Genomic DNA, 23,649 nt, shown 5'->3' with positions numbered 1-23,649 from the left:
ATGACTTTGCACTTTATACTATTGAATCTCATCCCATTTCTGTCACTCCTGTCTTCAACATTATCCAGATCTTCCTGCAAAATAATCTGATCTTCCTCTGTATTGACAATGCCTCCCAACTTTGTATCATCAGCAAATTTTAATTGTGCCCTCCTAGTTTCTGTGCAAGATCATTAATAAAAAATTGAATAATACTGGTCCCAAAACCAATCCTTGAGGAACTCCAGTAGTAGGTTCCCTCCAGTCTGATAATTCATCTTTCTGCACAACCCACTGCCTTCTCCCCTTTAGCGAGTTCTTTACCCACTTTACTTTTCTAGTATTTGGCCCCATCTGCTCAAATTTAACTAATAATTTCCCACGCAGTACTGTCAATTGTTTAATGAAGTCCAAGGATATTAGACCAACTATATTTCCATTATCTTTAAAAAAACAGCTCTCTTCTCAAAGAGATTGTGCCAAACTCACCTTTTAACTTTGGTAAACCCTCATTGCAGTATGTTCCCTTTTTTGTTTATCCCATTAATTTAATTATTATTTCCTTCATAATTTGTTCTAAAGCCTTGCATATGACTGCGGTTTAGACTAACAAGTTTTTAATTGCCCAAATCACTTTTTCCCTTTCTTAAGTATAGGTTCAACAATAGCTATTCTCCAGTCATATGATATTAATACATCTGAATATACAGCCATATTAAAAATCGTTATTACCAGACCAGCAATTTCATGTGTTCGTTTTTTCAGTATTCTGGGATGTAAACTATCCCTTCATCCTGATTTGAGTTTATTAAACTCTTACATTTTTGTTTCACCTCAGATGAAATAAGTTTTATTTCTAGACACTCATTCCCATGAGCCGTATTGCCTTCCTGCACATGTTCTGTAATCCTTATTGAAAACAGAGGCAATTTATTTATTTAGTTTTTGTGCCATACCTAGATTATCTTTAATCTTCTTCCCATCCACACTGCATAGTGGTCCAACCTCATCCTTCCTTATTCTCTCTCTATTTATTAAACTAATAAACCTCTTATTATTTATTTTAATTTCCTTGGCAAGATCTATTTCATCTTGACTTTTTGCAGTTCTCATTTTATTCCTACATTTTTCTAATCACCACAATGTAGTTTTCTTTGCTGATCAGCCCCCTTTTTCATTCCCTCTAGGCTCTCTGCTTACTCCTAATAACCTTTTTGTGGCAGGGCTGCCCAGAGAGGGGGGCAAGTGGGGCACTTTACCCCAGGGCCCAGGCCCAGCAGGGGCCCCCACGAGAGTTTTTCAGGGCCCCTGGAGCAGGGTCCTTCACTCGCTCTGGGGGCCCCGGAAAACTCTCACGGGGCCCGGGCCCCCAGAGCTTCTTCGCTCCCGGTCTTCGCTGGCGGGGGGTCCTTCCTCTCCGGGACAGAAGGATCCCCCCCGCCGCCGAATTACCGCCGAAGCGGGTCCTGCCGCCAGAGTGCAGCCGGGTCTTCGGCGGTAATTCAGCAGCGGGGGGGGGGTCCTTCTGTTCCGGGACTCGCCGCCGAAGTGCCCCGAAGACCTGCGGTGGGGGCTGCACTTCGGCAGGTCCCGTTTCGGTGGTAATTTGGCAGAGGGGGGTCCCCGCCGTGGGTCTTTGGGGCACTTTGGCGGCGGGTCCCGGAACGGAAGGACCCCCCGCCTCCGACTTACCGCCGAAGTGGGGGGGCCCCCCGCCGCCAAAGACCCTGGGCCCCCGGAATCCTCTGGGCGGCCCTGTTTTGTGGAGGTTATTCATCTATCTGTGTATGGAGCTTTTCCCTACAAGTTTTCCCCCTTTGCTTGTGAGGCAAATTTCAGATAGTTTTTGCACTCTTGATTTGAAGAAATTCAAGACTCCTCCACATTTAAGTTCCTGAGCTCTTTAGTGAAGTTGACTTCAACTAATTCCTTTCATTTCCCAAAGTCTGCCCCTTTTGAAGTAAAAAATCATAGTTGATGACCTGGTTTTGATCATCCTTCCATTTAATTTAAAATGAATCAACTCATCATTACTTGATCCAAGATTATTTCCTATGACCTTCTATGATGTCTTCACTACTTACCAAAACCAAGTCTGAAATAATTACATCATTTCTTTTTCATTCAGTGACAATTTGAAGGAAACTGACATCTATCACTTCCAGGAATAAATGGGACCTGCCATAATTAGTAGCATTTATTCTTCAATCTATATGCAATATGTTAGTCTCCCATTATGACACAATTTCCAATAGTACTGATCTTTCTAATAATATTTGAAGAGATCTCTATCCATATGAGTGTGACCCTAGGGGTCTATAGCAACCCCCTAGCATTATCCTGAGTCAACCTCTTTTACAATTATTATCTAAAGTGATTTTGACGCAAACAGATTTTCACTGAGGTACAACACTATCCTATCAACTTTACCTTTATTCCTATTGGTCCTAAGCAGCACATACCCTTCAGTACCTGTATTCCAGTTATGAGTGCCTTTCACCAGGTTTCTGTAATCCCTGTAATACCCGATTTGACCTCCTCATAGACTTTAAGGTCAGAAGGGACCATCATCATCATCTAGTCTGACCTCCTGCACTTTGCAAATCACAGAACCTTACCCACCCACTCCTGTAATAGACCCCTAATCTCTAGCTGATTTTCTGAAGTCCTCAAATCATGGTTTAAAGACTTCAAGTTACAGAGAATTCACCATTTACACTATTTTAAACCTGCAAGTGACCTGTGCCCCATGCTGCAGAGGAAGGTGAAAAATCCCCAGGGTCTCTGCCAATCTGACCCAGGGGAAAATTCCATCCCAACCCCAAATATGGTGATCAGTTAGAGCATGAGCATGTGGGAAAGACCCTGCCCCAGTAGTTCCAGTTCCTCCATTTAATTTACACTCCTCACATTAGTGTACAAATATTTCCATTGTTTAGCTAGGATCTCACCCAGTTTTCTATCTGGATTAGATATCCTTTCACTAACTGTAACAACTACTTGTCTGCCACTCCACTCAGTATTTGTAATTTTTTTCTCTGTGATGTCAATACTCTTACTTTGTGATGTTTCATTGTCCTTTATTATATCTTCATTTAGCTGATTTTCCTCCTCCTGTGTACTGAAACCCAGTCGTGGAGATTTCATGAGTCTCTCCCGACCTTCTCCTCTCATCTCCTAGTTAAAAGCCCTTCTTATCAATCATGCCAGGCTTGGTCCCAAAAGTTTAATACTCAAGTGGAGTCCATCAGTTGAGAAGAATCTCTTCTTTCTGTTAATATCTCCCAATGATTAGTCATCCCAAAACTTTCTTCATAGAACCAATCCTTGAGACATCTGTTGATTATCATTATCTTGTCATGCCTTCACCCTCCTTCTCTAGGGACCAGAAGAATTCAGCTGAAAATCATCTGAGTTTCCTCTTCTTTAAGCAGCTTACCCAGCCGAGCATACTCATCCTTAAGTCATTTTAGGGGAAATCTAGCAATATCATTCATCCCAACATGCAGCACAATCAGTGGACTTATCCATGCTCCCATTGGATCCTCATCAGCTTCACGTCCACACCTCGTATCCTTGCTCCTGGCAGACTGCATACTTTCCTCTGGATCTGGTCTGGTGAGAGACCTGTTGATTCTTCTGAGTATGGAGTCCCCAAACACATAGACCTGTCTCATCCTGATGTTGGAATGAATCTGACTTGTGTTCTGTGTCGCATTCCCCTATACATCATCCTCACTTTTCCTTAAACTCCAGTTTCTGGTTTTCTCTGTCATCCCTACCTCTCTTCTGTAGGGACTGGCTTCCCTTCTTTTCTTCCTTGCCACTGTATCTTCTACCTGTTTCCTCCTCATTCCCTAGTGCAGCAAACCTGTTACCCAACTCAATTTCATCATCACTAGCTAAGTCTCTACCTTGTCCTCATGGTCACATTCTTCCATGGATCACTCTGCTCTTCTTGCAGTCCATCCTCCAGAAACTTTTGTTTGGAAGGTGTCTGCGAATCTTGAGTTGTCTGTACCACCTCTCCTCTCCTGTCCTGCGTTATGCCTTCAAATTTCCAACTGAATTCCATCATTATCTCCAGCAACATCTCTAATCTCTCTAATCTCTGCCATGAGTTCTATTGGGTGACATTTCATGCAGAAGGAGCTTCCATAACAGATTCCCACTCAAGGATGATATATTCTTTTGGGTCACAAATTCTTAAATACACATCATATATCTGGAACAACTTAGTTTGTGTAAAAGACAGTGTAATTTGACCAATGGGCATGTAAAATACAATATTTTAAAAGTCTGGACTTTCTTCATGAATATTTAATAGATTGGAAATATAATTTTTTTGCAGAAAAACAGGTCGCAAAATACTCAATTTCCTATCCAGGTGTCAGAGATAATTACTCTAAGGAGTCAGTACTTCTAGGAAGGAGAAACATGGCCCTGCAGAATGGCTCATTGATATGAGTAGGAGATAAAAAGTGGCAATAACTCTGAGGGTTCCTGAAAAGCCTTTGAAGTTTCTAAGTCATCCGGTTGAAGTTTCCAAGTTATCTGGTTCATGGTCCCACAGAACTTGTTTGTTCAGAATTTGTGTTTCAGGTTTTTATGAAACCCAGCTAAACCACCACGTTTTGCCTTAAAATCAATCTTAGAGACTAAGTTGGTCACAGTTTTCAATCAAAACAAGGAATTAGTCCAAGAAGCTTAGCTTAGATATGCCAAAAGCTTCTTAGACCTCCACAAAACCTTTGGTGAAACTGGCCTGACTCTTTCAGGTATGTAATCAAACACTGAAGCAGGTGATACCTAGCTTGTTAAAGATTTCATTAGGAAAGTTTCACCTGCTCTATAAGAATCATGTAAGGCAGATAGAGTTTCATGCCTGCTGTCTTGAAGACTTTGCTACTCCCCAGTGGTCTGCAAAGTTCCTGGGTTTATGTAGTATGTCATGTCTTTTGTGCCAGACTTATTTTTGGATGCACCCACGGACTTCAGTTTAACTTAGTTATGAGTTTTTTGTGAGGTATTTCTATTAAATGAGTTTTTTCTCCTTGCTGTCAACAGCATAAAGTGGATAAAGTGATTGAAGAAGTTAAAGCAATCTGCAGCGTTCTCTGTTCTGTGGAAACCAGGGCTATTACTGATGCAGTCAAGAAACTCCGTTCAGTGCCACTGGGAAAAACACAGGTAAAGAATGCACTGAAACCTTTACAAGGTTGGCCTGAAGTGCTGATGTCCTGTTCCCTGATACTTAAGTAGGTATCATTCATTTCTTCATTGATCATGACGAAGGGCCTTGCTACTTACTTTCTCAGAGATGAATATTAGGAAGCGGCAACTTAAAAAGAGAAAAGGTTGTGAGAAATTAAACGTATGACTAGAAAGCAATAAAAGGTTGGTTTTGTGGGTCAGGTACTGAACTTGGACATAGAAGAGATGGATTATGTTCCCAGCTCTGCCATAGATGACTTGTGTGACCTTGGGCAAGTCATGTAGGATTAGGTTAGCGGAGGTTCTGAGCACTCAAAGCTCCATTTTAAGTCAGCATCTGGGGAATGCAGGTATACTCTGCACTACTGAAAATCAGGCCATTAATCACTGTGGGTTAGTCATGCTCAGTGACGGCTCTAGGTATTTTGCTGCCCCAAGCACGGCAGGCAGGCTGTCTTCGGCGGCTTGCCTGCAGGAGGTCCCCGGTCCCGCGGATTCGGTGGCCCGCCTGCGGGAGGTCTGCCGAAGCCGCGGGACCAGCGGACCGTCTGCAGGCATGCCGCTGAAGGCAACCTGCCTGCCGCCCTTGTGGCGAACGGCAGAGCGCCCCCCGTGGCTTGCCGCCCCAGGCACTTGCTTGGCATGCTGGTGCCTGGATCCGCCCCGGTCATGCTGATGCTTTCTCACATTAATGAAATTTTTACTTCAGTGTTTTAAGAAGTTTGAGTTTTCCTGTCTTCCCATAAGTGGTCTGTATCCTGCTGTCCTTACTCATTGACTTGAGTTTTCATGTGGAAGGGACTGCAAGATTGGACCCATTCTTGTTGGTTTGCCCAGATCTTAGTTTCATCCACAATCTATCATTTTATCTCCTGCACAGTACACTTAGTTACATAATCAAATATCAGAACAAAGTTTTAGCCCATAAATCTTGTGATGTTTGTAAGAACAATCTTCTTAAGTCAGTCATTTAAACCTGTGTTCTTCACACTTTCAAACCCCAATAAAATCATCATTCTCTCGAAGTATTTTTATCTGAGTAAACCTGAGGCTGAGAGGTGAAATGGACTTGCCAAAGGGTACATAGTTAGTAGAAGAACTGGAATTTGAACTCAGAAAATCTTATTTCCTAGCCCTATGTTCAGTCCTCCTAGACTATGCCATAGGAGTAGATAGCTCAATTTTCTCACAGTAAATCAGACCAATTGGTTTCCTTTAATTTCTTCCCTAGCATTCCTTCTAGTTCATTGTTAAGTCAAGTCTAATTTATATAGCACTCCGAATATGTGTGGTGCTTCATTGATAAGTGTTTGGAAGCTCCACATGGCAGCAATTTAATCTAAATGAGTCTGTGAAATACCATACATCCTCTGGTGTGGTGTTAATTTAAATACAAATATTCACAAGAATATTCTTCTGCTATTTCAGGTGACAAATGCAGTAGAGAAATAAATAAAAGAAACGACATCAGTTTATGACCAGGCTTATTGACTTTCATCTGTAGAATCCATCTACCATTTCTGGGGAAGAGATAAAAATCTTCCATATGAACAGAGTATTTTCTTCAGTGCCATGCTCTTAATAAACAGATGGCCGAAGAACCCAGTTCTTTGGGATGGGGAAAAGGCTAATTGTGGGATAAATGCTCCTTTAGAAATTAACTAAAAATATAAAAAGGAAGAAGGCTGAGACTGATTCTTTCAAATTGGTACTGCATTGGGAAATGGATCCCCCCCGCCCCGAGGTGAAGGGAGATTCTACTTCTGAAAGCCACTTTCCCTTTATTTCATCAGCACTCTTGAACACAAATCCTATGAAGCAACCTACATCCAGTTTGGGTCAGGCTTGCCTAACTTGTCAGAATCAGTTTTCAGACATTCCATTTGAAATCAGAGACAGAAATATCCAAATCATGGCCTGCCTTGGACACCTCTAATCAGAAAACAGTATCCTAAATGCAGCAGTGAACTGGGGAGTGTGTGTGTAGGGGGAAGAGCTATGACTCCAGGTCTTCTTACATGAGTCTTAAGTTTCTATTAGTGAATAAAATCCATCCAGAAAGCTTGGGCTCTGCTTTTCTTCGGAGTCAGTGTTCCAGGTCCTGTAAAACTGTAAACTGGATTGGTTGGCAATTCAGCACTTAGGTGAGATAACCCAAATCATAAACTGATCTGTTCTGTAGCGAGAACTCTTGTTCACATGTTCCTGTGGTGGGTTTCTCTTGTACTCCCAGCACTGGCTCAATTCACTGCTCTGCCAGAGACGTCCTCTGTAATGTTAACCAAGTAACACAATCTCTCTGTGCCCAAGTTTCCTATACTGAAGATAGGCAGAGTAATAATACTTTTTCTGTCCTGTCTAGTTAAATTGTGAGCTCTTCAGGGCAAGAGCTGCCTCTTATTATTTGAATGCAAAGCACCTATCACAATGGAAACCTGGTCTCAGCTAGGATCTCTGGGTGCCACTGTAAAGCAAGTAATAAATGGTGATGGTGGTGGCCTAGTCTGAACATTAAAAAGAAAGTATTGTGGATTCTTTTCTGATAAAATACTTTCTCCCCAGCCCTGAATAGAACATCTAGATTGATGCAAACCTTACAAAGAAGTAGTTTCATGTTGATGAGATTTCTCTTCTATCAACATTTCCTTCAGGCTTGGTTAGCTGACCTAGCTCACTTTCTCTTGAAGCTTTCTTCTGAAGGCTGTCCATGACCTTGAGTGACACCCTCGCCCTCCTTCGTGAGACAGAGCTGATTAACAACTGACTTCAAAAAATAGCTGAATTCAGCTACCAAATGGTTCCCGTGCCAGCAAATGCCTCTGCTGCTTCTTGTTTCCTACTCTTTTCAGAAACAAGTGCTAGGACAGTTGATTAGACTTGGGCAGCCCCTCAAAAGTTCAGGTTTGCTGCAAAAAGAGCTGCATCTCATCCAGAGGCAGCTGAATTATAAATGTAATACAAGCAGACAAATATTTTGCTGCACGTAAGCAACTCAAGTTCAACTCAGTTTTCTAGTACAGTTTCATATATCTATATATGTATAATATGTATATATGTGCAGGTATGGATAAATGATGAGCCAGATCTCCAGGAGGTATAACTTAGCTCATCATATCTATCTCCTATATTTGGATGTGAAGCCTGAATCAGTAGTCAGCAGTTTGATATTTGATGATGGGCCAGCTCCTCTAGTCCTTATTCAAGCAAAACTCACATTGAGGTCATGAGTAGGCGTTTTGGCCCCATAAAAATACAGTGCAGTGTTTTTTGGCTACTGGTGACACATTTTTTTCCCCTTGATTCTTAGAGATCTATGGACCACTTACCTATCTAATATGTCTGGTTTAGGTGTTTCTGTAGTACCCATCAACATAGCAGCCAAAGTAGTGCAGCTTTCCTGTGGGGTTCCATGGATATAAGTCCCTGTCTACTGAAAGCCTGAAATCAGGATGCACAGCTGGTTCAAGGATCCAATTTTTTTTCCAATTTTGGTGCCATTACGCAAATGAAATTTGCATAGCTGCTTGCTGCATTCCTTGTGCTGCAGGATTATACATCAGGAAATAGAGAGATGCCAGAAGAACAATTCTATTTCCTTTCTCACATAGTTTCCTGATTTTTAGAGTACTGTATATTGTGGTTTTGTTTGGAATACTTTTTACCCATCCAATTGGCGGGTTGCCTGCACACACTACCTCTCAGGGAAACTGCTGCCTGCTCCTTCCAAGGCAAATTACATATGGTAATGTATTTTTGCGTATCGTTCTGTGCTTCTATCTATTCCATCAACATTTATATATAATAGTGCCTACATTTCTTCCAACTCTGTGTCTTTATTTAAATCACCCTCATTGCCATGAAAGCTCCTGTCCTGTGGTTGGGAGATTATGAAAGAAGCTGGCATCAGTGATAGTTTCTGCATGAACTGGCAGTGTCTTTCTCTAAAAGATTCATCCAGTCTTCCAGACATCCTGACCCTGGGAATTTTTAAAATCTATTCAAGGAAAATTCTGGGCCTGCTGTACAATTAATGTTGTTCATCCCTCTCTCTGTCTTTTTTACTGTGATTCACAAAAAGTCTTAGGAGACCAAATCCTGCCAGAACAGGCACTAATCCATTATATATTAAATGAGCTACAGTATGTTGAAATTATCAGAGCTGTTCCAAAAAGATTATTTACTTTACAAAATGCAAGAGAATAAAACAAAGGTCTCTGTTCCCATTTGTTTCACTGCATAAAGATTGTGAGAAAACATCTCAAACCAATACACTGTTTCTTCCCTCAAGTAAGCATTGGGCTTCCATGCATATTAACCAGCTGAGTGCTGCCTGACTAGCTGGGTACTAGTACTGCTTGTAAATGAATTAGAGCATTTAAGAGGATCCTGCTGAATACAGGGGCCAATAAACTGTGGTTTCCCTGATCAACAGCAAAGGGATTAATGAGTATAAGAGAATAATTGACTCTTCAGTGGGGTGAGGGTTCCAACAGGGTGCTGTTAAGAAACAAACCAATGCCATATTGCAGTATTCACTTTACATAGGCATTGTCTATGTTTCAGCTTTATACTTCAGCAATGCATTTATAGCATCTTGGTAAATATTAACTTATGAATGGTGCTTCTTGCAAGTGAAGACTTGGTGGCACAACTGGTTAAAATTAAATTTTAACGAATCATCTATTAAATTATTTATGCACATAAATAATTGGTCTGATCTTTCAGAGGTTCTGAGCACCAGGCAGCTCCCAGTGAAGGAAGTGGGAGATGTTGTCTGCTCATCACTTGTAGAAAATCAAGCTTCCAATTTAGCTCTCTAGCTAGGAATTGGGAGCCTAACTTTTAGGCACCCCGTTTGGAAAAGTTAATGGGGCTCTGACGTCTGTCTACATAAAATAACTTGTAGAAGTAGACGAGACACACACAGGATTGGGGAGAGAAGATATTGTGATCCCCTAGGCTTCAGAGCCCAAGCTCCAGCCTGAGCCACAGTGGCTACACAGCTATTGTCAGGGCCGGCTCCAGGCACCAGTGGAGAAAGCACGTGCCTGGGGCGGCACATGCTAAGGGGAGGTATTCCGTCCATTCTTGGGGCGACACAGTCAGAGCGGCTTTTTTTTTTTTTTATTGGGGCGGCAAGAATGGTAGAGCCGGCCCTGGCTATTGTGCAAGCCCACAAGGCCGAGTCTGTCTCCCCAGGCTCTGAGACTCACTGCTGTGGGCTGTGTAGTGTGTAGATGTACCCTATGTGACTTGCCCAAGATCATACAGGAAGCTTGTGGTACGAATAGGAACCAAACCCTGATCTCCTGAGTGAAAATCCACTAAGTTCCTCTCGTGATCTGTGCTTCTCCCTTTTGCCCCAGCACCAGCTTACCGCCATGCAGTTCCCTTAGGAAATCTCTATGCCTGACCAATGCCATCTCTCTCAGCAATAAAAGCTGATGTTCAGTCTTTTCTGCATTATAAATACTCATGATTTTTTCTTGTCTTTTTAGAATTCACTTCAAAACGTAGAAACTCCAGTCAGAGGTAAAGATGTTTCTTTTAGACATTAATGCAAACAATAAACAATTAGCAAAATGCACATTCTTCAATTTGAATTAACGTTAAAGAATGTATTACTTAATTTATAGCATAAACCATTTCCTGTAAGTAAAGCAAATGCAAGTGTTTCAAAGTCTATATAGATCATTATATTGTCTCCAATTCATCTTAGAGATAAAAGTCTTTTTTTTCCTCAGATTAGAAAATATAGTCAGTTATAGTGGGCATTTTAAAAGGCAAAGTGAATTGAGCCCCTTTTAGAGGTTGTCCTTAATCTCCCTTCTCCTGCTGAAAAAAAGAAATGAAGCACCACAGTGAAGCTGCCAATTTGGGTTTGTCTCTAACATTTCTGTCCCTCTTTATAAACTCTGTGCTGTTATGCTAGTGATATAATGTAAGGGATTTAGTAACATGGTAATGGGGGCAAACAACCACCCATCTTTAGTGCCCCTAGTTCAAATCAGACCCGACTAGTAGTGACTGAAAATTGTTACTGCCTGGTTGGTGTTTGATGTCTTATGTGAATTAATTAAATGGTCTCAGTTTATTTGCTCAGACTGATGTCCATGTTGCGCAAAAAAAAAAAAGTATCAATCACTCTTCGTTGCAGTATGATCTGAGTTTCTGAGAACTGAATGGATGCAAAGAATGTAAAAGCCCTTCATGTTTAGGGTTTGTCTATACATGAAAGTTGATCCAGAATAAGAGAAACTGTGAATTTAAAGCAGATTGACTATTCCGGATTAGCTCTGTGTATTTTATTTCAGATTAACTCAATCTGCTTCCAAAATGGATTAAGATAATTCAAAATAAGACACTCTGTGGATGGACGCTCTTGTTCCTCAATAAATCAGGAATAGCTATTCTGGAAAAGTTTTCTGTATAGACAAGTTTTTAGAGATGGTTCTGGTCAGGGCTGGGGTATGGTGACCAGATCAATGCCAGGATAGTTTGTAGCTGCTAACCAACTGTACCTGTATTCTGGATTTTAGACTCCAGGCTGATCATTCCCGCATTTTTCAAATTCAATACAAATAAATTAAATAACACAATTGTAGAAAGAGCACCTACATCCTCACCCGCAGGAAAGAGCAAAGTGTCCTTGTGCATAGCACAGAGGTGAGCATGCAAGTGCCATGAGCAGGAGGCACCTATGGTCTGTGGTCCTCCCCCTTGGAAGAAGTTGTTTATCCCATGAGCTTTGTTCAACTCTAGTTATGGCAACAATTTGCTAAACATGAGATGAATTAATCGTTGCTAATTACCATCTATCCCTCATACACCTTATGCATCTTCTTCCGCATTCTCTTTAAAACACTCTTGTGGAAAGAATTTAAACCATTCCTCTGTATAAGGCTATATGCAAGCTTGGGCTTTACTGAATCAGCACTTTCCTCAAAGAAAATCTGTTTGATGTATTGAAGAGCATTATAGATCTCCAACAGATTTTTGCCTATCTGCTGGTCTACACCCTTTTATTTATGCCAGAAAAGTGTCAGTCTTTTTCAGTTGAAGGCTTTTGTATTTGTTCTGGCTACACCCTTAATTTCATAAGCATTGCAGAATCCATTCTGCAATGTACCCTTAGGAACTGCACATTACTGATTGTAGTGAGGTCCTGTCAGAACTTGTTGGCATCTTAGTATTCAGTCAGGTTAAATCCTGGTGATGCTGTTTGTATTGTCTTTTAAAGCTATTTTTATTAAACTTTTTTTCTGTTATTAATTGTAACTTGTGATGAGGAAAGATGATCATTTCTAGACTTCCCACCTGTCTGCACAACACCGCGTTCCCATAAAAAAGAGAATATGATTATTCAAGTCAATAAATATTTGACATTGTGGGTTTATTATGATCCAGGTTATAGACAGACAGAAGCAAGTTTATACAAAACTCAGCCTGTTTGTCTTCTGTGAAGCTGTAATGGTTTAATGGTTTGTACAGTATTAGAGTATGCAGCCTTCTAATGAAATTACTACCTGAGGTCATATCTGACAGAATAAGCAGCCTTAATATTTGGTCAGTACTTTGTCGGAGGCATTCCTGAAGACTACCGGTGCACCATAAAGTGGAGTTGTTCAAGTGACAGTATCTTTCCTATGTGCTGCTAGAGATGTCATCTTTTGGAGGGAATGCAAAATAGATATACTCACTCCTTGAGGATTACTTACTGTAATAGTCCGAGGTAGGGGCCGTGCCGTCTCAGGGGCGGTCCCCGCCCCGCCCACCCACACTACGGGCCATATCAGTCTCCCGGGTTCTGGGGGGTTTGGGGTTCTCCCTCTCAGGCAGGGCAGAACAGAAGGCTTCAGTTCCTGCCCCTCCCCAGCCCCAGCCAGTCAGACAGACAGCAGACACTAGGTCTCCCTGCGGTCCTGAGCCGCAGCTGGCAGGCACAGTAGCCCCCAGTAAAGCCCAGCCCCACACCAGAGGGGGGGGGCAGCAGAGGAGAACCAGGCTGAGCAGCAGTAGGGCTCTGCAGCAGTTCAGCCCCCAGCCCCCAGTCAGCCCGCAGCCCAGGTCAGCAGCAGCAGCTCAGCTAGCAGCAGGCTCCTCCCAGCCTCAGCAATGGTCAAGGGTCCCCATGGTCAGGAGCAACAACCAAACCCAGGGGGGGAGGGGCTCAGCTCTCAGCCCAGGAACAAGGATACAATATAGTCTTTAGGCAGCAGGGCCCCCCTTAGGGCGGGGCAAGCACAATAGGCAGGGGCTCAGGGCCAGGGCCAGGTCAGCTGCTGGCCAGCAGGCAGTTCAGGGTCCAGGTCCAGGGAGGGAGTAATAAGTAGCAGTAATAAAAAGCCTAGGTCAGGAGTCAGGGAGCAACAGTCAACCAGAGCAGGCACCAAGGGTCCCAGGGGAGCTGAGCAGCTCTCAGGTGCAGCCAAGCAAGCCACAGGTATAAACAATAAACAGGGGTTCAGTCAGGTTCAAGGCTCAGCAGAGCAGCAGCAGCCAGCAGCCCAGTCAGGCCAGGAGGCAGGGCAGGGCAAAGGGCAGGGCAACAAGCAAAGGCTCAGGCTCAGGGCAGGGTAGCAGAGCAGTTCAAGAAGCTCCAGGCAGAGCCCAGCTGGCTGCAGGCTCTGCTGCCTGCTGTGCTGGGCTGGGGAGGGGGGGGGGGTGGGGGGGGGGTGGGGTGGGAGCCACCCCCACCCCACCCTGTGTGCCCCACCAGGCCACGCGGCCCATGCGCGATCCGCTGCAGTCAGTGGGGATCCTGGCATCCGCAGCCCACAGGGCAGTGCCAGCAGCTGCTAGGGTTCCCCCCCCCTCTGCCTCTCCCTGCCTCTCCTCATCCCTCCTCGGCTGTGGGCTGGGTCCTGGGCATCCAGGCTCTGGGCGGGGCTGCTGCGGGCTGTGCGCGCTGGAGCGCGCTGGCTGGACTCCTCGGGAGCTGGCCTCGCTCGGGGGCTCTCTCGGGGGCGGGGCCAGGCCTCGGCGGCGGGGGGCGGGGCGCGCAGGGAGGGGGGCAGGCTCGGGGTCCGGGTACCCGGCTTGAGGTCTGAGGAGGTCCCGTCCTGTCGAGCTGGCCCTGGGCAGCGGTACCTGCCAAGGGGAGCCGCCAGCTCGCCGCCGCTGCCTCCCGGGAGCGGCCTCCGGCTGGGCTCTTATAGGTCCTTTCTGGCCCGCCGCCTGACTTCGCGCGGGCCCGCTTCCTGCGGGGGGCCTTGGCTTCCGCCGGTCCCTCCGCCACTGCTCCGCCCAGGTACTTACATTCTCATGGTACTGCTAAAGATGTAAAGTTTTTGACTAATTCTTTTTGGAATTTGATAATTATTTCTAGAACTGATCAGAAAATTGTAAGCATTTTCCACCAACATTTTTAAAAGAAACAAAATATTTGCTTTATTCAAATTTTCTGTGGAAATGTTCCAATTTTTTAATAAAAAACTGAAAAACCTTTTTTTACCATACCCATTTTTGCCTATTTCTTTTCTTGGTTAAACAAAGTTGAGAAAAAAATATTTTGGATTGAACAATACATTTTGTTTTAATTTTGAGCTTTTTTCACATTGTTGCATTTTTAAATTGAAGGACGTTTCTAAACAAAAAGTCACTTTGACCCAAACAATCACGTCTTGTTTTTTTCTAAAATGCTGAAACAAAATGGTTCAACTTTCTCTAAAAAAATTTTTTCAAAATGAACAATTTGGTAAAACCAAAACTAACTCAAAACATTTTCAGTGTCACTGAATCTGCAAATTTTGCAGAAAAAAAGTTATGTCTGAAAATTTTTTGCCCTCTTGTAAACAGAATATTTTTAGTTTTCAGGGGTTTTCTGTATCAGACCCTTTTAATTTCCTACCTTTTGTGATCACTTCCGTGTTCTAAGTAGCACTACAACTTTAATTGTGTCTTAATGAAGTTCTTTGGTTTAGGAATTGTATTCAGAGGGCTTGCTCTTTTTCTTAAAATAGCTAGGTAGATGCAGTTTTAATACTGTGTTCTCCATATTAGCTGTCAGGTGTCACAAAAATGTGAAGCTTTTCTTGTCTGAGATTCCATTCAGCCATTGAAACAATATTCATGTAGTAACTGGAGGGAATGTGTATACAGGAGTACAGAGGGCATATTTAACATGTATTGAGCTGACATAATCTACAACAACAACAACAAAATGCTCACCCTGACAGAAGACCCAAGACTAAAACAATACATAAAAATATAATATTGGAGCAGGAAGAAAGAAAGCAATCTGATATATGCTAACTTATTTTATTCTTTGTTTTCCAAAGTCTAGAAAGTATATGCTGCAGGTGTAAAAATCAACACTTTCAGTTACTAAATTGCTTATTTAATTTTGCTTACTGGAGGAGGAATTCTCTCTGTGAAGAGAGTATGTGCAAGGATTAAACGTGTTTTGTGGAGAGCATGGCAGAAGCTGAATTTCATCATGCTTGGTCTCAGTCCATTTCCCAGTGGGCACGTCCATATCACAGTGGCTGAGATCTTAAACTAAATCATTTCAGACTAGAAATTGGGTGCAGATTTTTAACAGTGAGAGTAATTAACCATTTGAACAATTTACCTTGGGATTAAATGGTTTCCACCATCACCTGAAGTCTTTAAATCAAGTTTGGATGTCGGCTTTAGACCAGACAGAAGTTATGAATATGCAGGAATTACTGGGTCACATTTTACAGCCTGTGTTATACACATATTAAAACTAGCTGAGCATAATGGTCTTTTCTGACATTAAAATCCATGAATCACAAAAAGAAACTGGAGTACTTGGCTTCATGAACAAATAGGATTTGGCGTACCATGTACACTATGTAACAGCTGACTATGTAACAAAGATTTTGCCCAGCCATTGTGAGTAATGGACGCTTACAAACCTGCCAAGATATTTGTGTCTCTAGTTTTGTTAATTGAGGTCCTGCTTAATGAATGAAGAGTGGAAAGAAACAGCTGTATCTGTCTTAGAAGCTGCAAAGGGATTTTAAATTGAGGTCTCGTAGTAAATAAATCAGAGATCAGTGGGCTTTGGCAGTGCTGTAACTAGCCATTTTAGTTCCCGGGGTGAGCAAGCACATTTGCACCCCCTACCGTTTTTTTCCCTGCCCCATTTTTCCACTCCCGCAGCTTTGCACCCCACTCGGCTCTCTCTGGTTACAGCCCTTGGCTTCAATGTTAAGAAAAAAGTGTACCTGCAACTTTCAGGAGTTAAAAATGAACATCCATCTATTTATACGCTGGACTGAATATTACTCTAGGAAGATTCTTGCATTTTACCTCAAAATGTACTAAGACACTAAGTAATCACAGTAGAAGATGCACCAGAGCCCATTCTTTTATTTGTTTGGAGCACTCTGCATTCAGTTTAATCTATAAAGGGACTTATCAGATCTAGTCTCCTGCAAAATTAGGTTAGTGCACAGTATAATCTGGTCTATAATAGTCTTGTGAAGTTCTATTCATCAGCTTGCTTGGTGTGGGTAATTTTTCTGTCATGTAAAATATCAATTTTTTTCACATTTATCACCACAATCATTGTAAGGTGCATTTTGTGCTTGTACTAATAAGTTTTCATGGTGATATAGCAGGGTAGTGTATGTATACATATTGTTCCTGCAATGTGACATATTTTAGCTCCAAAGTATAAGTTTGATCCATCGTCATTCCTTCCATAGCCACAATATACCTAAGAATATAAATGGAGAATTCCATTATCTGGGAGCTCATCCATGTTTCTTCTGATTCTTGTCATTTAAAAAAAGCTTTCCTATTCTGGTTTGGTTAATGTATTCTCATATTCTCTTGTTCTGTACATATAATCTGAAACGTTGTCCTACAGCTTTCAGCGTGTGATTATGTAAGAAACATTGGAGGCCAAAGGGCATGTTTCAACAAACTGAGGGTTGTAGTTGGCATTTTAAAATGCTTCTGAGCTATGTTTTGCTGTGTTTTACAAGAGATGAGAAAAGCCTGCAAATTGTAGTTATTATTGGCTTTATCTTGCAGCCATTGACCTCAGTGGGACTGCCTGCAGATAGGAAGGGACTGTCTGTACACACATTCCACTTTGGACAAGTGAAAAGCCCTTGACTTCACTAAATAATTGCCTCAAGCTAGCTGTTGACTGTTTGTTCACAAACTGTCACTCAAAGAAATCCATTTTGGATCAGATGGATTTATGTATACTATTTTTGGCACAAGAGAGCGATCTCCTTCATATAGTATTCATATAGTATACCTTCTTTGTATTTCTAAATATGCCCCTTTCTCATCAAACCTGTTTTGGAGCTCTTAGGACATGTAGATGGGGTTGAATGTAATTCTGTGGAGCACAGAAGAACACAATGAAAGGCTTAGTATGGAAATTACAAAATTGTTTACAGGAGTGACAGAGACATGCGAGTGACTTTGAGGATAGGAAAAGGGCCCAGTAAAAGATGCAGGCAATACAAAAGGAGGATAGATGGAGAAGAGGAACAGTAAAATGAATAGGAAAATGGGGAGCATGCAAAAAAAAAAAGAGCAGAGGAGAGAAGTATAAACAAAAATAGATTGAAGAGGATTGAGAGAGAGAGTTTTGTTAGCCTATCAAACTATAAATGTACTTGTTATTCAGATCCAGAAGAGGCGTTCACAACACCATAAGAGACCGTGTTGTAGCCATTCTTTTCTGGAGCTATGATTTGGAGGCATATTTCCAGGAATGAAAGGCAAAACAAGTTGGTACCTCCCACATTTAGACAATATATAGGTCCCAGTTCAGCTTAGCATTGGCTCATTAACTTCAATGGGACTTAAGCAGCTGCTTAAAATCAGGCACCTACTTAAGTGCTTTGTTGAATCAGGACCATAGATGGCAAAATACACCCTAACCCATTCACCTGTGCACACTTGTGTTTGGACAAGCATTGAGATTAATAGAATATAGTGAAAAAAATAGTCCAGTTAAACTGTATCCTCTTGTTTTGATTTATGGGTAGTCTGAGACAAGAGGGGTGCAATAATTTTGGAGGTTCCGCATCTGTGAATTATAGAATTTAGTATATTTTTGTATGATATTTATGGATATTTTAGGGTTGATTGCATCTTTCTTACTTGCTATTCATATCAGGGCTCCATGATCCATTTTGCAACTCTCATACAACAACTTCATAGAATCATAGATTTTAAGGTCAGAAGGGACCATTATGATCATCTAGTCTGACCTCCTGCACAACGCAGGCTACAGTATCAAACCTGTGTCTGAGCCACTAAAGTCCTCAAATCATGGTTTAAAGACTTTAGGGTGCAGAGAATCTTCAAGCAAGTGACCCTGCCTCACGCTGCAGAGGAAGGCAAAAACGCCCCAGGGCCTCTGTCAATTTACCCTGGAGGAAAATTCCTTCCCAACCCCAAATATGGCGATCAGCTAAACCCTGAGCATGTGAGGAAGACTCACCAGCCAGACACCCAGGAAAGAATTTTCTGTAGTAAGTCAGATCCCACCCCATCTAACATCCCATCACAAGCCATTGGGCATATTTACCGCTAATAGTCAAAGATCAATCTCATTGTACCATCCCCTCCATAAACTTATCAAGCTTAGTCTTGAAGCCAGATATGTCTTTTGCCCCCACTACTCCCCTTGGAAGGCTGTTCCAGAACTTCACTCCTCTGATGGTTAGAAACCTTCATCTAATTTCAAGTCTAAACTTCCTGATGACCAGTTTATATCCACTTGAATTATAATGTACAGTCTACATTTATTTTAGAGACACCATCTATGTAATTTTCAGGTCCTGTATGAACAAATGGTCACAGTTATGCTAAGATAAGATCATAGTGGCATGCTTTTAAAATATAGTCAGATAAATTACTGCAGCTGAAATGAGCTTGGGAAATGTAACAATTCACCTAAAATTTTCTAGATTTCAAACCCTTAATGGGATAGGGAAAGACTAAAATATTAATTATAGTATGTCGCATGTTTATCCTATTAAGATTTTTTAAATCTTACAAAAATTACAGAAAGGTTTAGAAATGTATATGAATCTGAATAATATCTGCACTTACACTAGCTATAACAAAGCTGGAAGGGATATTGATCCTCTCACTTCAGGGAAGAAAATTAACTTGGGTCAAGCAGACATTTCCTCTGTGTTACAGTATTAAGCAAATAGCTATATTATGGATGCTTGAATCTTCCTCTGTAGCATCCACTGTTGGCCACTCCTGGAGACAAGTATAGCAATAGGTGGACTAGCTGTTATTCTTGGTTGCACACATACCTTGGGAAGTAAGGAGGGTTGTGAGGGGAAAGGCAAGGGCAACCCTAGAGTATTTTAAAACATTCTGGCACTAGATTAACCAAGAATACCCAGCACATTGCACTCTGGCTGTCTCCCTTCCTTCATGACATGCCTCCTACACTAGGAGCCACCAGGAAAACTTACACAAAGCCCTTCACACCAGCCCTATTCCAGTCGTGGTTGGGGCTCCAACTTACACTGGGATTCAGGCTGCCCCAAGAAATATGGAGAATACAAAGGTGGCTAAAAGTCAGTGGGCACAGAAGCAGAACAACAGAGAATTGGAGCCATTATCTATTTAATGTCTGAATACAAGTGTATTATAGATTAATAAATTGCTATACATGACCCACAATACACATTGCAAAATCACATAGTATTAACATTTAACTTGCAGTAGTTCTCAACTCTTATTAACTATGTTGCCAGGTCCCCTGAACTAAATAGTTGCTTAGCTGCAGAAAACATGATAAACATCCCCACAGAGTGGGAATTAAGAGACTGAAATGACGTATCTGAAGCACACTGACTTTACAGTGGTTTAAAAAGTCTTCCTTTGTAAATGCCTTAGTTTGAAGATATTGTAATAAAGGACTGTTGAATACCAGAAAATGAGCTAAGATGGCTTTCAGGAGCACAGATGGCTAATTGGCTTCACTTGGTAGATTGTCATTTTAATTAAATTTTAATAGGAGGAATTTCAAAGCCATAATTGATGTCTTATGATAAATATGCTTCTTTACCAATGACCTATTGCTAACCTTTATTTCCCCCCCAGTCTTGATAGAGAATGCTGTGACAGAGCTGTCTGCAGCCATCTCCCATCTCATCCATGTTTTCAGCAGCAGCTTTCACACAGATTTTCAGCCTGCAAAAATACTTAGAAGCCCTTCATGTGCAGATGTCGACCTAGATCCCCACTTTAGCTTCACTGTTTATGCAGCCCACAACATCCCAGCAGCCTGGCTGAAAAGGTAGGAGGTGCCAGCCCTTCTCTTAAGAAGTGCTTCTTTCCCTCGCGTGTATTACAGCTAGTTGCAGTGCATGGCTGCTGCATGTCAATAAAGATGTTTTGTGTTGCTATTATGAAAACACTGGTCAAATTCAGATCTAGTGTACGCCGCAGAAGCAGCTGTATTATTTTCCAGGAAGCTGCATCCACTTACACCGAAGAGAGGAGCTTTTTGGAGCATTATAGGTAGGGGAGCATAGTGGAGGACTCAGGAGGCAACCTAGGCACCTGCACCAGACAAGTGTGGGAGGACAGTGGTAGGGTGGGTAGCTGCCTTGGCAGGTGTGTGTGTTAGAGAGAGACCTGCCAAAAGAGAGGGTTGTAGATGAAGGGGGAGAGGGGTTTGCTACCTGCCCACAGAGAGGGGTGTGGCAAGGTTCGTGTGTGCCCTGCATAATGAGTGGCTCATGGTTCAAGGCCATCTTGCGCTGAGTCAATGGAGCTGCACCTGCTTACAGCAGGTCTGAGTTTGACCTTAACAATGGCATTCATGGTAGATGTATTTAAACCATGATTATCGGGTTACACCTATGCAGTGACGATTTTTGTTTACAGATGATGGTTAAATACATTTGTAGTTTTATAGGCCTGAGTATATCTGGTACATTAAGCACCACAGAGAAAAACAGAGGGAGACAACTTTAATAAAAGAAAAAACTAATATAAATAATCTCTGCCACATTATTTATTTGTTCAATTAGGGTCTCTTCAAATGGCTGGTTTTCCTACTTTATTGTAAAGTGAACACTTTCCCCTCGCCACACCAAGGCAATAAAGAGAGGGTCAGATGACTGCAATCTGGCAGCGTTATTGTTACAGGGGACATGCTGTTTTCCAGATTTTTATTAATGTTTTTCCCATGCACCTACTTTCCCCTGAATTGCAGATGACTAATTAAAACACAATGGGATCATTTGCATTAGAACATTAGCAAAAGAATGTACTATACAGCATTTAGCTATAATTAGCAGTTTAATAAAAATTTCAGAAAATTTGCATTACTGAAGATAATAGATACAGAAGCATAATCACTGCTCTGATTCTGCAGATGGTTGTACTGTTCCCAGTGTATTTTATTTTAAGGTTTTACCACTAAGATGTGAAATTACACGTGGCCTAGAGGCCGCTGATCGCTTGAGCTCCATCTCAATATATAGACATATGAGAAAATGAGAATAATTTTTCTTTCTAAATCTCCCTCTCCGATCTTTCCAACATTCAGTAGCTAAAATAGCCTTCCTTTCCTACCACTGTATCTCTGTATCCTACCTTTCTCTGGTGCCTTTACTGGCTCCCTGCCTCTTTTCACATTCAAATTTCTCATTCTTTCTTCTAAGGCTCTGCACAATTCTGACCCTCACATCTCAGCTCTTGTTTCGGCCTGTTCGCAATTTTGTACAGCTATGCTCCTGCTGTTCTACTCATCTTGTTGCTTTCTTTGTCTGCCTGTCCCATGTCTTCCCTTCTTCCTGCTGCTCCCTCTTCCTCTCACTTCCTACTACACCCAGAACAACTTTCTCTATTCTAATAAAGAACAAGTCTCATCTCTGTCCTTCTCCTTAAAACTCACTTCTGCTGGCTGGATTCCTGTCACTGGCTTTCACCTCTGTGCTATTGATTCCTCATTCCTAGCCTTACTTTCTTCTTACAATAGATAATGTACAGACGGGTGAAAGTAACTTACAGGACTTACCGGTACTGCCGGAGTCCTGAGCGGGTCGTGGCCTCAACCAGAAGATGCAGGGCCTCAACCGGAAGAGGTGGGGCCTCTCAATATTTAAAGGCCCTGGGGCACCAGCTGTGGCTGGGAGCCCCAGGGCCTTTAAATCAACCCGGGTCTCTCAGCTGCAGAGGTGGCTAGGAGCCCCCGGGGCTCAGCTGCAATTTAAAGAACCCGGGGCTCCGGCCGCAGCGACACTCCCGGACCTCCTTTCCCCCCTGGCTCTGGCTGCCAGAGAGGTGGGATCTCTGGGCTGCTCTGGGCTGGGCTGGCTGGGGAGTTCTGAGCCAGCCCCTCGGCCCCTGCCCGGGCCGTGTGCCACAGGCGGGATTTAAAGGGCTCTGGGCTCCCCACAGCCGCGGGAGTTCTGAGACCTTTAAATCCGGCCCCAGCCCAGCTGCCCGAGCTGCGGGTGGGATTCAAAGGGCTCTGGGCTGCACGCTGCGGCAGGGAGCCCAAAGCCCTTTAAATCCCCATCGCAGAAGCCGGTGCGGTCCAGCACGGTGTACTGGCTCTTGCCAGTACGCCGTACCGTACCGGCTTACTTTCACCTCTGTTACAGAACCTTACAAGTTACAGAACAACATGATACAAATTATCTATGAGTATTATCATCCCTTCCCCCTCTTATCCTCTAATTTTATCTGTGGTTTACATGTTGTCTACCTAATTTAAACCCTGATCCTGCAAAGACTTTAGCATGTGCTAAACTTCATGCACTGTAAGTGATCCTATTGACTTAAATTAAACTATTCACAGCATTTAAAGTTAAGTATACATCTTTCCAGGAAGGAGGCCTTAGAGCTTTAGTTCTTTGGGGTAGGGACTGTATTTATAAAGCATTCTTACAGTGTTCTATTGCAATTTAAATAATAAAAATCCAGGTCTCTGTCTTGTCAGTGTTTATCTTTTGTTTCATAATTTTACAATTGCATTTATTAATTGTAGGACTAAAGTATAAATGTCACTGTTGTCATATTTAAGACCAGATGCAATTCCTGTTAGTTATAATTAAATATTGCATCCTTTTTCTTCATGGAGTTCTCTCTGCTGCTTCTTCACCTTTGTCCCCCCTCAGCTGAATAGAAACATACATAATATAATAATTAATATTGCTGGAAAAAAATCAACACTGACTCTTTTATAAAGAAGGCAAAAGTAGGAACCTCGAGTCGCCAAACCCCTTCAGATTTGCTGTTCAAATCTGACTCCCTAGCTCTACCCTATGCCTATGGTTCTTGTTCAGAATCTCGGAAGAAGACAATGTTTTTCAAGAAGATGGAAACCTTTCAAGAAGAGCAGATATTCTAATACTTCACCATTTTGAGCTCATATTGCATATGATTTCAGTGATGATGAATCTGAAACCAAACCACAGCCCTGAAATTGTTTTGAACCCAAAACTTCAACCATAATCTAAACCAAACCACATG

General features: G+C 42.3%; 1 protein-coding gene across 14 annotated transcripts in view; it reads left to right on the top strand.

Moving 5' to 3' along the window:
* PIK3C2G (phosphatidylinositol-4-phosphate 3-kinase catalytic subunit type 2 gamma) overlaps positions 1 to 23,649 on the top strand; it is a 370,973-nt gene that overhangs the window by 120,232 nt on the left and 227,092 nt on the right. For all 14 annotated transcript variants that reach the window (XM_039544583.1, XM_039544571.1, XM_039544579.1 and 11 more), the window contains 3 exons: positions 5,047 to 5,169; positions 10,692 to 10,725; positions 20,263 to 20,458. In XM_039544583.1, coding sequence (XP_039400517.1) covers positions 5,047 to 5,169; positions 10,692 to 10,725; positions 20,263 to 20,458 — 353 coding nt within the window. The remainder of the gene's footprint in view (positions 1 to 5,046; positions 5,170 to 10,691; positions 10,726 to 20,262; positions 20,459 to 23,649) is intronic.

The sequence above is a fragment of the Mauremys reevesii genome, linkage group 1 (genome assembly GCF_016161935.1).
Source record: "Mauremys reevesii isolate NIE-2019 linkage group 1, ASM1616193v1, whole genome shotgun sequence".
Taxonomy (NCBI): domain Eukaryota; kingdom Metazoa; phylum Chordata; order Testudines; family Geoemydidae; genus Mauremys; species Mauremys reevesii.
This window is presented reverse-complemented; position numbering and strand designations above follow the sequence as displayed.